Genomic DNA, 12268 nt, shown 5'->3' on the forward strand with positions numbered 1-12268 from the left:
GTTCAACATTTTTTAACTTTAGGGCATTCTATCTACATATGGAGATACAGTGGTACCCCGGGATACGAAATACCCACGTTACGAAATTTCCGGGTTACGAAAAAAATCCATTGAAAATAATTGTTCCGGGTTACGAAGGTTATTTCGGGTTACGAAAAATTTTTTGGTGCTTTTCGGCGCTTTTTTGCACGAAATCGCGGCTTTTCCCCATTAGCGCCTATGGCATTTCGGCTTGCGAATGCTTTTCGGGTTACGAAAGCGGCGGCGGAACGAATTAATTTCGTAACCCGGGGTACCACTGTATATGCAAATATTCCAAAATCCAAAGCTCTTCTAGTCCCAAGCATTTTGGATAAGAGTGACAGCCTGTAGCTGAAGCAAAGTTTTGCACCTTTTTCAATAAGCAGTAACACTCAGGGTTTTTGTAGGGCCAGCTTTCTCATCTTCCAGAACAGCTCTCAACATCCAAAGAGCTTGGGAGGAAAGCAGCTCTGTGCCCCCAGAGGGCCAGCCTAATTTGCCTGCTGCCCCAGCTGTAGTGAGTGATCCTGAAGTCAATAACTTCCCGGATCTGATTGCACAGAGATCTACCGTATTTTCTGGCATATAAGACTACCCCCTCTACCAATGTACACCAAATAAATATTAAAAAACCATTTGATTTCAATATGGTAATTTTAATTCAAATGCTTATGGCATGCAGGTATACAAAGCCTGCTTGGATTGGTCAGCTCTCCCTGCCTGCCCAGCCCTCCCTGTCTCCAAGACTATCAGAGCAGTAGCACAAACACGGCTCTTTTTTCCATACCCTGGGCATCCCAGACACCTGCAGCTTGCTCCACCCTTCACTTACACCTTCCCGGTGAGGTGCCTCCTTACCTTGTCATCGGGACTGCTTTAAGTCACTTCTGAGTGGATTTTCTTCTACTGTACTTGTACAGTGCTGCCCTTGCTGCTTTCATACGGTCATTGCATATGGCAGGGATGTGTCTGTGGCCGTTTTTGAGTTCCCCCCACCATATGCAGCAACTACAGATTCTCCAGCTTGGAAGTTTCAGCGCCTGCCCTATAAGACAACACCCGGTGTATAAGTCGACCCCTCGACTTTTGAGAAGATATTCCTGTGTTAAAAAGTAGTCTCATACGCCAGAAAATACAGTAACTAGAAAAGAGTCTGATCCTGCCTAAACATACCCTTGAACTTGAAGTGACTGATCTAGGTGTGAATTAAAGACTACGGGTTCAGCCTGTGGTCCTAGGGGCTCAATAATTCAAAAGGCCTTGTCACCTTTCTGACCTAATGGCATGGGGGGACAGATGGGATTTTGTGCTTTGTAAAGCTGTGCAGCCAATAAACCTCTGTGCGGTGGAATTCTAAGTTGTACTGTATCTCCTTAGTAGCTAAAGGCCATGATATGCTGCTCTTCATGGAGGTAATGGACATAGCAACAGTGCCCTACCAATAAAGGGGCCCCAAGGCACTCCTAGCAGAAAGCCCTGCCTGATTCCATAACCTTTCTCACACATTTAACTACAGCTTAGGACAAATGCATCAGTGTCAGGACAGCAAATAAGAATCCTTTATCCATAGATAGAAACATAATTGTTTTCACTTTCTGCTTTGGGAAAGCTGTTCTATTTGCCATGAACTCAATTCCTATTTAAGAGATTTTGTTGTATCTCATAATGTATTTTTATGCTCTCTGATATAATCTCTCCCTTTTTGTTGTTTTTAGCTACTTATATCTGGTTAGTCCATTAAGGTTACTTGCTGTTTTGATAACTTGCATAGTAATTCAGTGGCTTCGACCAAGTTGTTGTATGGCAGATTGCAGAGATGCCTACATCAAATTGCTAGTCCCAACTATAATAAATCCATTTCATCAAATGCTGAATGATAAATCAAGTTACATAAATCCAGTTCTTTTAAAAGGATTCATCTGGTTAGGATTAGTGATTGGATTTGAACCAAGGTAGTTTACACATACCTGGCTGGCAGTTATGTGGAATTCTAGTTAGTTTAGCAACCTAATGTACCTGAAATCATTTTTTGCAGGTCCCAAAACAGTGTTTTTCTGGGCACCAATTATGAAATGGGTAAGTTGACCTGATGAATTTGCATGTAATGCATATGATTCTAGATATTTATGTAGCCCAGTTGTGAATGTTTCCTATATGAAGCAACTGTAAATATTTGATTTAGTGAACTGTTTGAACGCTATTATCTCTTAGTATACAAGACTGTGTTACTAGTCGGTTATGCAAGACTTCATCATTACTTCATTCAAATCTTAAGAGAATCAGTATCATTAATATCCCTTACTATAAATTATTTTATTTAAAAAACCAAACCAAGGGTCTTTCTTAATTAATAATACTCGTTTTTAGTCAGTCTCCTGTAGTGACCATTTAAATTGGGAAAAGAGTAATACTGTGGTTTGTCCTATTTTTGCATTGCATGTCTTCTCTCCATTTTTTTTGTATCTGTGCTTCAAGTAGTAGTACAGTACTGGCCATTTTAAATATTAAGCTGGACAGCAGGGTCATTTAATAGTACCAGAAAATGCATCTGGCCAGTTGTAAAAATTACATTGGCACCATCAGAGATGGGTTTTAGATGACATATAAAGGTGTTATTCTTTATTACTTTCAACGGTATACATAATAATGATATTTTTATTGTGTAGTCTGTAGACTGCCCCAGTCCTTTTAAAGCTTTGTGTGCTACCTCCCTCTTCCTCATTTTAAAGAAAATTTATGAAAAAAGTGGAAAACCAGGCTTCCAGAAACCTTCCGGTGCTGTAGTACTCTAAATGCTATTGTGTTAAAGGGATGCTTTTTAAAGCTCTAGAACAGCTTTTTAAAAGTTGATAAGGGCAGTCTGTGGAACATGAAACAGGCGCAGCCCTCAGATACCACTGTTTCAGCTGTTACTTTGCTTACTTCAAGCTAATACTGGTAGAAGACTGTCTTACAGCTACCTTGAAGCATGAAATACTGGAACATTCATGGAATGGCACAGAGGAACAATCACTATGACTGGGATCCTGAAATTCACCACAACTCATGACTTGAATCCAGTTGTTAGTCTCAACTAGAGTAGATAAACTGATTCCATGAGTTTACAAGGGTTGGTTTACCAAGTTCTCTGGTTCAATGAGCCAGTTATAGATGGATTTACCAAGAAAGGTCCGTTTCATTTTTTTGTTGTTTGTTTAGCAACTGTAGCATAGAAGGGTAATTATTATCCTTTGGTCACAGCACAGTTTGAAGGAAGTCTGAAAATAATAAGACCTGCTATTTCAGCTGCAGTAATACTCTGTGACCATTTGTGTTCTCTACCAACCTTTTTGCTAGAAATACATATAGTAAGTTCTGCTATAACATGTGGGAATTTGCAAGAACACTATTGATTAATAGAGGAATACTGTTTGCAGATCATGAATTCTTGATTGGCTATAGCACGATTCTATCTTGAGCATTCAAAATTGGTGCCTCTCTGCATCTCAGCTGTTAAGCAGCATTCCCATATTAGCCATTCATTTGTCAGGTCTGTGGATTTGAGAAGTGAGGGACTGAAATGAAATGGATTGAAGGAGGGGAGTGGGAACATTTGCAAGCAAGGGAACAGATTTTAAACTGAGACAGGAGTGGGTGAGCTGGTTGGAAGGAAGGATGGGGACATTTGCAAGGGATGAGAGTTTAAATTGGGACTGAAGTAAGGTGGATGGAAGGAGAGGGAGGGAGAATTTTCAAGCCAGGGATTAGATTTTAAATCAGGACAGAAGTGAGTAAGGTGGATGAAAGAAGGGGTGGGAGATTTTAAATTGGGTTGGGGTGAGAGAGGTGGATGGAAGGAGAGGGGCTGAGGATTTGCACATTTGACTTGCAGGAAGCTGAGACACCACAAGCATTATTAGCTGTTAAAGTACTGGGTGTCTGCCCACTTTTCACAAGGGTCTCCAGAGGTTTTCATAGAATCATAGAGTTGGAAGAGACCGCAAGGGCCATCCAGTCCAACCCCCTGCCATGAAGGAAATCCAGATCAAAGCATCGTCGACAGATGGCCATCCAGCCTCTGTTTGAAGACCTCCAAGGAGGGAGACTCCACTACACTCCGAGGAAGTGTGTTCCACTGTCGAACAGCCCTTACTGTCAGGAAATTCCTCCTAATGTTGAGGTGGAATCTCTTTTCCTGCAGCTTGCATCCATTGCTCCGGGTCCTAGTCTCTGGAGCAGCAGAAAACAAGTTTGCTCCCTCCTCAATATGACACCCCTTCAAGTATTTAAATAGGGCTATCATATCACCTCTTAACCTTCTTTTCTCCAAGCTAAACATCCCCAGCTCCCTGAGTCGTTCCTCATAGGGCAAGGTTTCCAGACCTTTCACCATTTTAGTCGCCCTCCTTTGGACACGCTCCAGTTTCTCAATGTCCTTTTTGAATTGTGGCGCCCAGAACTGGACACAATATTCCAGGTGGGGCCTGACCAGAGCAGAATATAGTGGCACTATTACTTCCCTGGATCTAGATACGATACTTCTATTGATGCAGCCTAAAATCGCATTGGCCTTGTTAGCTGCCGCATCACACTGTTGACTCATGTTCAACTTGTGGTCTACTTGGACTCCTAGATCCCTTTCACATGTTGTCTCCTTAAGCCAGGTGTCTCCCATCCTATATCTGTGCATTTCATTTTTTCGCCCTAAGTGCAGTACCTTACATTTCTCCCTGTTGAAGTTCATTCTGTTAGCTCTGGCCCAGCTTTCTAGTCTATTCAGGTCATTTTGAATTTTGATCCTGTCCTCTGGAGTATTAGCTATTCCTCCTACTTTAGTGTCATCTGCAAATTTGATAAGTATTCCCCCAATTTTTTCCTCCAAGTCATTGATAAAGATGTTGAATAGCACTGGGCCAAGGACAGAGCCCTGTGGGACTCCACTGGTTACTTCTCTCCAGGATGAAAAGGTGCCATTGTTGAGCACCCTTTGGGTTCGGGCGGTCAACCAATTACAAATCCATGTAACAGTTCCTTTGTCTAGCCCACATTTTACAAGCTTGTTTGCAAGAATGTCATGGGGAACCCTGTCAAAGGCCTTACTGAAATCAAGATATACTATATCCACAGCATTCCCTTCATCTACCAAGCTGGTAATTTTATCAAAGAAAGAGATCAGGTTTGTCTGGCATGACTTGTTTCTCTGAAACCCATGTTGACTTTTTGTGATTATGGCATTGCCTTCTAGATGTTCACAGACTCTCTGTTTAATGATCTGCTCCAGAATCTTTCCTAGTACTGATGTCAGACTAACTGGACGATAATTGTTGGGATCCTCTTTTTTCCCCTTTTTGAAGATGGGGACAACGTTTGCCCTCCGCCAGTCTGCTGGGATCTCTCCTGTTTTGCAGGAGTTTTCAAAGATTATTGCCAATGGCTCCGATATTACATTTGCCAGTTCTTTTAATACCCTTGGATGGAGTTCATCTGGTCCCGGAGACTTAAATTCATTTAGATTAACAAGGTGTTCCTCTACTATCTCTTTACTTATTCTGTGCTGAAATTCCCCTATTCTGTCCTCTGCTCCATTATCCTCAGGTTGAGCACCCTTTGCCTTTTCTGAAAAGACTGAGGCAAAGAAGGTGTTGAGTAATTCTGCCTTTTCTCTGTCTTCTGTTAGCATTTTGCCATCTTCTCCACGCAGTGGCCCTACCGTTTTCTTCTTCTTCCTTTTGCTGCGGACATATCCAAAAAAGCCCTTTTTGTTGTTCTTAACCTCTCTAGCAAGCCTGAGTTCATTCTGTGCTTTGGCTTTTCTGACCTTATCTCTACACTTGCTAGCTAGTTGTTTGAATTCCTCTTTGGTGATTTCCCCATTTTTCCATTTCTTATACATGTTCTGTTTAAAATTTAGCTGAGCTGAAAGTTCCTTGGTCATCCATCCTGGTTTCTTGAGACACCTCCCATTTTTCTTTCTCACTGGAACTGTTTTAATTTGTGCCTTCAGTATCTCCCTTTTGAGAAACTCCCATCCATCTTGAACTCCCTTCTCTTTTAGTATTCCTGACCATGGGATCGCACCCAGTATTTCTCTAAGTTTACTGAAATCCGCTCTCCTGAAGTCTAGAATGCGTGTCTGACTATGCCTGGCTTCTCCTTTCCATTGTATAACAAACTCCAGGAGAACATGGTCACTTCCACCTAAGGATCCCACCACTTGCACTTCATTAACCAAGTCATCCTTGTTGGTTAGGATCAGATCTAAAATAGCTGATCCCCTTGTTGCCTCTTCCACCTTTGGGGAATGTAATTTGCCCACCCCTGCCATAAATACTTATACTCACATTTGCAAAGATAAATTTTATTCATTAAAATGTATGACAAATTAAATAGATATTTTGGCTACCAGCAGTATTTTTTGAGATTTGCACCTCACTCTATTTTCCCGTATTTTTTAAGGGACACAACTATCATATTATAGCAGAACTTACTGCACAGCCATGACTGCCTTCATAAGTCTATCAATGTGGATTGTATGCATGGAGTTACATAATGCAAATTGGAGGGCAGGGTCAATGACACCTGCCTTAAAATAATACTAAAGAAAGCTGCTACTTTCCTTCTACAGGGTTTGGTATGTGCTGGAATGGCTGATATGACCAGGCCAGCAGAAAAACTCAGCACGTCACAGTCTGCAGTCTTAACGGCTACAGGTATGTATTCTTTAATTTTCTTGTTAATAGCCTTTTGTGAACCTGTTAAAATCAGAACTAAAAGACAGAGATGCTTTGGGAAACACAGTGTTTTATTTTCTAAAAGACATTTCAAACCATGCACTTGCTGTTGTAAACATGCAGTGTTGAGAATCTAAGGGTAATTACTAACTTTCCTGCTTCTAACAGGAACTCTTAAAATGGATTTGTTTGAACTGGTAACATTACTCTAGAAACTGTCCAAATGAGGGTAAAGTACAACATAAAATCAAAACATCTGACCTAAAGACTGCATAATACATGTTAAACTGCATTTTGTTGTAGTGTAGCTTGCTGTCTCAATGTAGCATAGCCAAACAGTTCAGCAAATCTGTAGGTCAACTGTGATATTTTGTACAGATGGCCCAGATTTCTGACTGTAGGATGTTAGTTATTTGCAAACATCTGCTCCCTCCTGTTTGATCTTGTATAGTTGCAGTGTGAAGAAAGCCCCATATCTGATGGTACATTCATTATATAACTCTTCAAGAGCATGGCATTGTCCCAGACCTTATTCCGACAATATGCAAACTTGCATTCATAAACCTGTGAAGTCTGCCTGTATTCACAAGTCGAATCACAAATCTAAAGAACTTGTGGAGACAAGTCTCAGTCATTTTCTAGGACTTGTTTTCATTTAATGCATTTTGCACTAGGACACCTATTCTAAGAGCTGGTATCTTACATTCTGTAGACTCAACATAGGAAAAAATAAATGATGAAAAAAATGGTTCATAAATAGATTAGAGCATTTGCCCAAATACAATGGAATAGGTACTTGAATGCAGTCTAATATATCTAGATATAACACGTGGCTTTTTAATGTGAAAATCTGACACAACAATGTCCTTTATGTTTAACTTTGTTTCTTGAGCATTTCTTTCTTTATAATCCAACAGGCCTTATCTGGTCAAGATATTCTCTAGTTATTATTCCTAAAAACTGGGGTTTGTTCACTGTTAACTTCTTTGTTGGCTGTGCTGGTGGCTCTCAACTCTACCGTATATGGAGGTAGGTATTGCAAATAGGATGGATTTAACTGTGGTTTATTCTAGGATCTATTCATCAGATTGGGAGCTTGAGAAACATGAGAAAACATAGCACAAGCACTGCCCTGCCTCTCTTGACAAAACTCTGTTCTAATATAGCTGTGGAAGGTTGTTGTTGTTGTCATGGTGGGGCAGGGGCAACATTTACATTCTTCCTTGCCTGTCTGAACCACATACTGCTATTCAGCATCCTGATAAAATAGGGGAAATCCCTGTGACTAGAAGGCATTCAAAAGGCAAAGCAAAATGGCACAAAACCTACACAAGGTTTTGAGAACTCTTTCATTATCAGGAATTTATTTTTTAAAAACCAGGTACAGTATGTGGATGGGGAGGGAAAAAGACAAATGTCAGGAATCCTATTCATGGCTTTCACTGGTGTAACCACTGGTTATGCCAGTGTAAGTACTTTTAAAAGAGATTACAAGAGGAGGCATCCAGTGCCTCTTTATATGGTGACTTAGCTTCCAGCCACCTTTGCATACATCTAAAAGTGCAGTAGCCACTTGCCCCCTGCAGAGTAAATATGCTGTTAGAGTAATGTCTACATTATGTCTTAAGACAGAGAGTTGGGCAGTCATTATACCAGGTCCGCAAGAGGTGATATGATAGATGTAGGTTTCACCTGGAGTAACTCTTGGGGATGATCGATGCAAGAAAGGCAGAAAGGTGTGATGTTCAATTTTAAAAAAAAATATAAAATCCAGCTGTTAATTCAACTATGTCCATCTTGGGCAGAGCACACATGCTTTTATTGGTAAACTTTGACAAGGCTGGAAAAAGGTGGGATTCTTTTAATTGAACTAGATTTTTAAAAAGGCAGTAGAAGATAAATTGGATAGCTTTGCCAAACATTTGGGGGAATGATTCTCAGAGTACAAAGTGGTAGTTTCAGATGCATTAAATCTTCTGCCAGCATAGGTATTTCTTCTGCCCACTAAATAAGAGATGGAAATTCTGTTTAAGTTGAATATAGTTTGAGTATCCCATATTTGGAATTTCAAAATCCTATAAAATCAAAAACTTTTTGAGCTACATATCTACTGTTTTTGCAAGGCTGGAGAAAGTCATTAGGATCTGTTAAATGGCAGGATGTGGATTCATGCCAAGCACTATTCTTGGATTTCTGCCCTCTCACAGATCAGTCTCCAGCCTCATTATGTCTCATTATGTATGTGCAAATACAGGTATTCCAAAATCCAACAAAAAAAACCAAATTACAGAAATGGTCCCAAGCATTTCAGATAAGGGATATTCAACCTGTACTTTTATGAGGTCAATTCAAAGAGAAATGTTCATAATCATCTAGCCTCAGAGGGAGAGAACAGTTCCATCATGCCTAGACCCAGAATCAGATGAAGGGCCCTCCCTCTACCCCAACTGCCATTGGCCTGGCCTTGGAGAAAGAAGAGGAAGTATCTGCTGGACTTCATCCCTTCCCACACTGCCATCCCATTTGCCTTTTGTGTCAAGTCTAAATTAGATTATAAGCCTGATGTCAGGGAACTGGTTTTTTGTTCTTTTTCTTGTCATGTGCCATGTACAGTGACTGCATTATATAAATAAATGATGGTAATAACTTTGTCAGGTAAGTTGAATGAAAATGGGTTGTCACTGATCTATGTATTTTAAGCAGTTTTGCTAATGCTAGTACCAGGGCAACAGGAATGGGTACTGTAGTAATGAGAGAAAATACATGCAAATTGCTTTGTTGTCCATCAATGTTGCATATTTCCTATATGAGGAATAAACATTAATCATAAAAAAATTAAATGTGACCAAATACAGCTTTAATTTTAGGTTTAAATTTAGCTTTCTCAGCTGTTGTTTTGGAATGATGTCTTCATATGCATTTTGATGAAATTTCTTAGCCCTTTAAAGGTTCGGCATATTGGAAAGACTGGCTTGTGTGCTCCTACCAGCTCCTAGATGACATTGCAGGAGTTTCATTCATCTATTGACTTGAATAGAATGCATGGATAGATAGTATTTCATATAATTAAGTCAGCACTTGGTGTGTACTGTCAGGATACTGGAAACCGTTGCAGATCAGCTGATGATCACCAAAGATTAACCACCCCACTCTTCCTTTAGTTTTAGAAATCCTGCATTGTGAAGCAGACAAAAGATGTACCCTAATTTCTAGTCCAATTCAAACTTGCATGTCTGTTACACTTTTTTGGAAGGTTTTAGTTCATTGTAGTTATTCTGATAGTAACTGAATGTTTTTCTTTCTGACAGGTATAATCAACAGCTAAAAGCCGAGGAATTGGAGAAACAGCAGTAGAAAATCTAGCTCATGTCTCTAAATCTCAGTTGTAAACATCTGAGGGACCTAGTTTTGATCTTGTTCCATTGTCTGGTGTGAATTTTTACTAAAACAAGTAGAGCATGTTTTTCTATACATTTAGAAAGCAGTCTCTTTACACTTAAAAGGCTTCAATTAAACAAATACAGTAACTAAATTAAATATAATAAAGTATCTTTTAAAAAATATGCCATGGCCAGTATTTTGCTGTTATTCATATGAATGCAAATAAACTGGCCGCAGTCTGATCCTACTAGTGCAATTTAGTTGAATCAAATGGACTGAGCAGAAGTCTAAGTAAAAGGCTGCTCTTCTTGCACAGGGTTTTACTTTTTAAAAATCTACATGTTTCTATAGTGCAGGATAGATTTATTTTTAAAACTATCAGTATACATAGAAGGGTCTGAGAATTCTATCATTTGAGAAATAAGCTTAACTATACATTTAATGAATAATCATCTCACTTTATCAGAAACTGGTAAAGCTGCATCCTTAAATGTTTATAAAGAAATGTTGTTGAAATAAAAGAAACTTGTGCCGCAAAGTGGCAGAACAAAATAGGGATACTTTTAAATTGTGTGTGGCTATAGGTGTATTAGATTGTTGCGGCCTGATAATTGTCAGTGTTCCTCTCATGCAAGGCTTTTGTGAAAAGTATGTATAATTTAGAGCAAGCCTGGGAAACTGGACATCCTCCCCAGCAGGTGGTATTTTGAGGCGCCCAGGTTTTGTTTTTTGTTTTAAAATGGGTCCTCAGGAGAAACAGGGTGAGTTTCCTCGCCTCTGAATTCTACACAGCAGCCTAGATCCTGAACGTGAGTAGCACGTGGGCCCTATCATTAGGCAGTAAAATGGAGCCTATGGGAAGATTTGTGGTGTCAAATTTCTAGTTAACCTTTGGTATTTTTACTGAAAGGTGTTTGTGGCATTTTTATCACAAGTGCCAAAATAATTTAGCTAGCCTTGATTAATATCACCCTTGATGTATGAGGGAAATTATGGTAGCATAATTTGGTCTTCTGGCTCAGGCAAGAAAATTATTATTTGTTTGCATCATGCCTTTTCCCCAGCTCTAGGATCCAAGTGCCTTATAAAGTTAAAACAGTTATATAAAACTCCACTGTATTCAAACAAGGTATTCAAGTTAATGTAATAATAATCTTAAAAGCAGTTTTAAAACATATCAATTTGAAAAAATTCTTGAGCAAAGCCTAATTCTAGGTTTAGGACTTGCTCCTAATCTGCTGGTTAGGAAACTATTTAGTAGCATTTGATTCAATGTAGGTTAGTGCAGCACCTAGATAGTGGGGGTGATGAAATTGTGCAGGTGCTGTGGGACCCAAGCCACTAACTAAAGTTCTTATTCTTACTCTAAACATGTGTCTGGGTATGTGCCTTCATGTCACCTGTTGACCCCATGAATTTTACAGGGTTTTCTTGGGAAAGGAATCCTCTGGATGCGGTTTTGCCAGTTCCTTGGGCATATAGCCCAGTTGGGTATTTTTCTGCAGAAGTGTTAATTGTACTGGCTGCTTAGTTACAAAGATCTTTCCTATCATTCAAACATACTATAAACACTTGAGAACCTTTGTGCTGTGTAGCCAAAACATTTACTTGGAATGCAGTGAGGATCGATCTATACCAGCAACAATCCAGTTTTCAGTTGTATTCTGTGGTTTCTTCTTTAAAATGAAGCGCAAGTGTGGATTTCCAGGTGATACTAGAGAGCAACTCCCCCTAATCATTACTATTAGCTGTGCTTGCTAGCCCAAGAGCATTTGTATGGCCACAAACTGCCCACCACTGCTCTTGAGATAAACTCTCTCACACACACACAAACACGAAAGGGGGGAGGGGTTCAAACCTACCAGTAAACTGACTTTTAAGTAGATCTGCGTGTTTTGAGAGGCAGTGTGTAGTGGTTTGAATTTTGGACTATGACTCTCGGGACCAGGGTTTGAATCCCAGCTCAGCTATGTAAATCCACTGGGTGTTTTGGGCAAGTCCCACTTTCTCAGCTTCACAAGATGGCAATGGGACCCCTCCTCCCCCCCCTCCCCCGAACAAATCTTGCCAAGAAAACACCATGGTAGGTGACCTTAGGGTTGCAACAAGTATATTTTGGGCTATTTTTGACAATTACTTCTACAGCCTGAATATTG

The 12268-nt window shown here is 39.9% G+C and overlaps 1 protein-coding gene across 1 annotated transcript in view; it reads left to right on the plus strand.

Moving 5' to 3' along the window:
- Positions 1 to 10294, plus strand: part of MPC2 (mitochondrial pyruvate carrier 2) — a 26703-nt gene extending 16409 nt beyond the window's left edge. The window contains exons 2-5 of the mRNA XM_042457670.1: positions 2057 to 2097; positions 6626 to 6710; positions 7649 to 7760; positions 10040 to 10294. Coding sequence (XP_042313604.1) covers positions 2057 to 2097; positions 6626 to 6710; positions 7649 to 7760; positions 10040 to 10085 — 284 coding nt within the window. The 3' untranslated portion in view covers positions 10086 to 10294. The remainder of the gene's footprint in view (positions 1 to 2056; positions 2098 to 6625; positions 6711 to 7648; positions 7761 to 10039) is intronic.
- The last annotated feature ends 1974 nt before the right edge of the window (positions 10295 to 12268 follow it).

The sequence above is a fragment of the Sceloporus undulatus genome, chromosome 3 (genome assembly GCF_019175285.1).
Source record: "Sceloporus undulatus isolate JIND9_A2432 ecotype Alabama chromosome 3, SceUnd_v1.1, whole genome shotgun sequence".
Lineage (NCBI taxonomy): Eukaryota > Metazoa > Chordata > Lepidosauria > Squamata > Phrynosomatidae > Sceloporus > Sceloporus undulatus.